Source organism: Cibotium barometz, chromosome 25 (assembly GCF_041138505.1).
Source record: "Cibotium barometz isolate CiBa-2024 chromosome 25, ASM4113850v1, whole genome shotgun sequence".
NCBI lineage: Eukaryota > Viridiplantae > Streptophyta > Polypodiopsida > Cyatheales > Cibotiaceae > Cibotium > Cibotium barometz.
The window spans coordinates 51089025-51091892 of record NC_141070.1 but is presented as its reverse complement, the minus strand read 5'-3'; the positions used below and the strand labels follow the sequence as shown (position 1 = coordinate 51091892).

Sequence of the window (2868 nt, the reverse complement as noted above, 5' to 3'; positions counted from 1 at the left end):
GAAAGAAACATAGTAATGGCTTTTTGAATCTTTTCTAACAACATTATAGTTCTCTATGTAATTTCTTTATTTTTTGTTTTTTTGTAGGATGATGCTGATTAGAAGGATGATGATGATGAGAAGCATGATGATGATGATGATGTAGAGGAGCTTTGATAATGATGATGAATAGGGTACTCTGGGATTATTATTTTTTGGTTTGGTAGAACTATTGAGTTTTTCAAGCATTTTTGTTTTGATATTTTCCCATTTGTGAATGAATTCCATTTGTTAGGCTTGGTTTTCTTCATCTTGTTTTCGAAAGAAGTTGTCATTAAATATATACCTAAATAACTTCTAAGCGTTGGAGCCTGAGGCCTATTTCAATTGATAGAAGATTTATACAAAATCTTAGCCAAGGTAGCAGCTTCAGCTTTGATCAGATTGTTGCCTTTGTTGATTGGATCTCTGTCTCCCCTCTACAGTATGTACTATGGTTTCTGGAAAGGCAGATCAAATATGGACAACAATGTCCTTAATATTGTTGTGGGAGTTGAATATATCCCTTCATAGTCCTCTCAAAATTTGGTCATGTTGTACCGTGGACATGGAAAAGGCATGTCATAGAGTCTTGTGGTCTTTTATGCAAGCACTGCCATAGAGCAGCACACGGGAGTTGGATGGCGTTAACGCCAAGAGTCTTAAGAATGTATTAACTGTAGGTACTAGTGCTACATTTACAAGGAGTGAACCTTCTTACAAATGAGAGCACTTTTTTTTAAACAACTGCAAACACGTGACAATTGTCCTTTAAGGCCTCATTATCTGCCTGCCCACAAAATCTGCCCTAGTCATGAGCATCAAGGTCAGTTTTTTGAAATCTGTAGTCATGGATGTACTGAGTAAAGGAATCGGCCTCTCACAAACAAATGACGTAAGTAACCTAAAGATTAAAATGAGATACTTGGCATGTAAGGAATCTGCCTCTCACAAGATTAAAATGAGATACTTGCTGCATGTATGTGGATTCCTTACAGGGGATCTAGTATACCATTCTACCTTAGTTAAAACATTAGTTTTATAAGACTTGCCAGAGTTCGAAGCAAGTTAGAGAAAGAATTGTAGGCAAATTAGAGTCGCCTGAGTGAGCTGAGCTGCTGATCCTGGTCTTGTGGAGGGATCTTTTTGTCCTTTCCCGGTGAGCTCTTCAATGGAGCCTAAGAGAGCCATGTTTTTTGCAAACAATCTGCAACTTTAGTGTAACTGGCTCCTATGTGCAGACTACTTTTCCAGACATGATCACAGTCCGGCCAGGCTCCCAGCCATGTGCGGATCTGAGCGAATCACGCAAACCTTCTTTGTTCGGCCATTGCCATCCATAAAGGGGTTCAACCACATCCATCCATGCACAACACAGGCAAGGCTGCTAACCCAGCACTTGGGCAGGCACTGGCAGGAGAGATTGGCGCCTGTGCTGCCTGTAGCAGCCCGTGGCCTCCCGCTGTCGTACAGCCATGATGTCCCCCTTCTTGGAACTGAGTGCCGGCCGGGTGCGCTTGACGGACCACTTGTGCTCCATCACCTGCCCCAGGTTGATCCTGTCGGCCGGGTCTTTGCAGAGCATGCCCGCGAGCAGGTCTCGGGCGCTCAGGGGCAGGTCCGCGTATATTTCATCTGCTTCGAGGTCGAGATCCTCCGAAAGGATGGCTTGGTACACGCTGCCTTCGCTGGCGTCCTCCAGGTTGTGGACAAAGGGCAGGGCGCCTGTGAGCAGCACGTGAAGCAGCACACCCAGGCTCCACACGTCCGCACGTTGGTCGTAGTCTCCCGTGATGACCTCGGGGGCCATGTAGTAGCAGGTCCCCGCTACGTTTCGCAGCCTTTGCCCGGGCTGCACGAAGGCAGCCAGGCCAAAGTCCCCCAGCAGAACCTCCTCTTCCTCTTCTTCCACCGCTTCCTGCTGCTGCTGCTTCTTCGCCAAGAACACGTTCTCCAGCTTTACATCTCTGTGGATTACCCCCAACTCATGACAGCACCGCAGGGTCTGTGCCAGACTCATCAGCACCTTGGCAGCTTCGCGCTGCCCAAGCTTGCCGCTTTCTTTCACTTTAGAAAAGAGATCCCCGCGCTCGCAGTACCGTAGCACAAGGTACACATGCCCTTCATCGTCCACCGCAGTGTGCTCCAAGGGCACCACGCCTGGAACCCTCATCAAGGCGCTCATCACCTCTGCCTCGTATCTCATCTGCTCTTCCCCTGATGACTGCGTCTTTGATGCCTTCTTGTTGCAACTGGTGGTGGCCGTGGACTTCTTCACGGCACACAGCCTGCCGCTCTCCCTCTCCCGGCACAGCCAAACGCAGCCCTGCCCTCCCTGCCCTAGCTTCCTCAGGGGATCCAGCACCTGCGATCGCTTTCTCTTGCCCATCACCCGCAACTACAGTACCATACAAGAAAGAATCTCACACCACATACAATCGCATTTATGTACCCACTAACGCGCTTCATGTCTCCGTCCTCTAAAAAGCCAAAACGCGCTTCAGGTCTCCGTCCTCTAAAAAGCCAAAACGCGCTTCCGTAACAATGAAGAAATTGTAAGAAATTTTATTAACCAGTTGCAGAAGCATGGATCAAGTGGATCGCATGGGACTGTACAATTCAACTCCGCTATACTTATAGCATAAAAATGGCATGGTCAAGACCCTCATAAGTCTGCTATGCCTGTGTGTGTGTGAGAGAGAGAGAGAGAGAGAGAGAGAGAGAGAAAGAGCGCTCTTATTGGATCTATTTGTATGCTTACATTATGCCCAATGAGATAAGGATAGGCCGTGCCTTGGAACACTCACAAACAAAGTTCTCAATATCGATGGGGGCTATGCACACATTTCT

At 47.5% G+C, this 2868-nt stretch overlaps 1 protein-coding gene across 1 annotated transcript; it reads right to left on the bottom strand.

Annotated features, from left to right (window-relative positions):
- Positions 1-1405: 1405 nt before the first annotated feature.
- On the bottom strand, positions 1406-2407 carry LOC147624702 (calcium-dependent protein kinase 14-like). The gene has a single exon (XM_086819866.1). The coding sequence runs from the start codon at positions 2405-2407 to the stop codon at positions 1406-1408; it is 1002 nt and encodes a 333-aa protein (XP_086675992.1).
- Between the last annotated feature and the right edge of the window lie 461 nt (positions 2408-2868).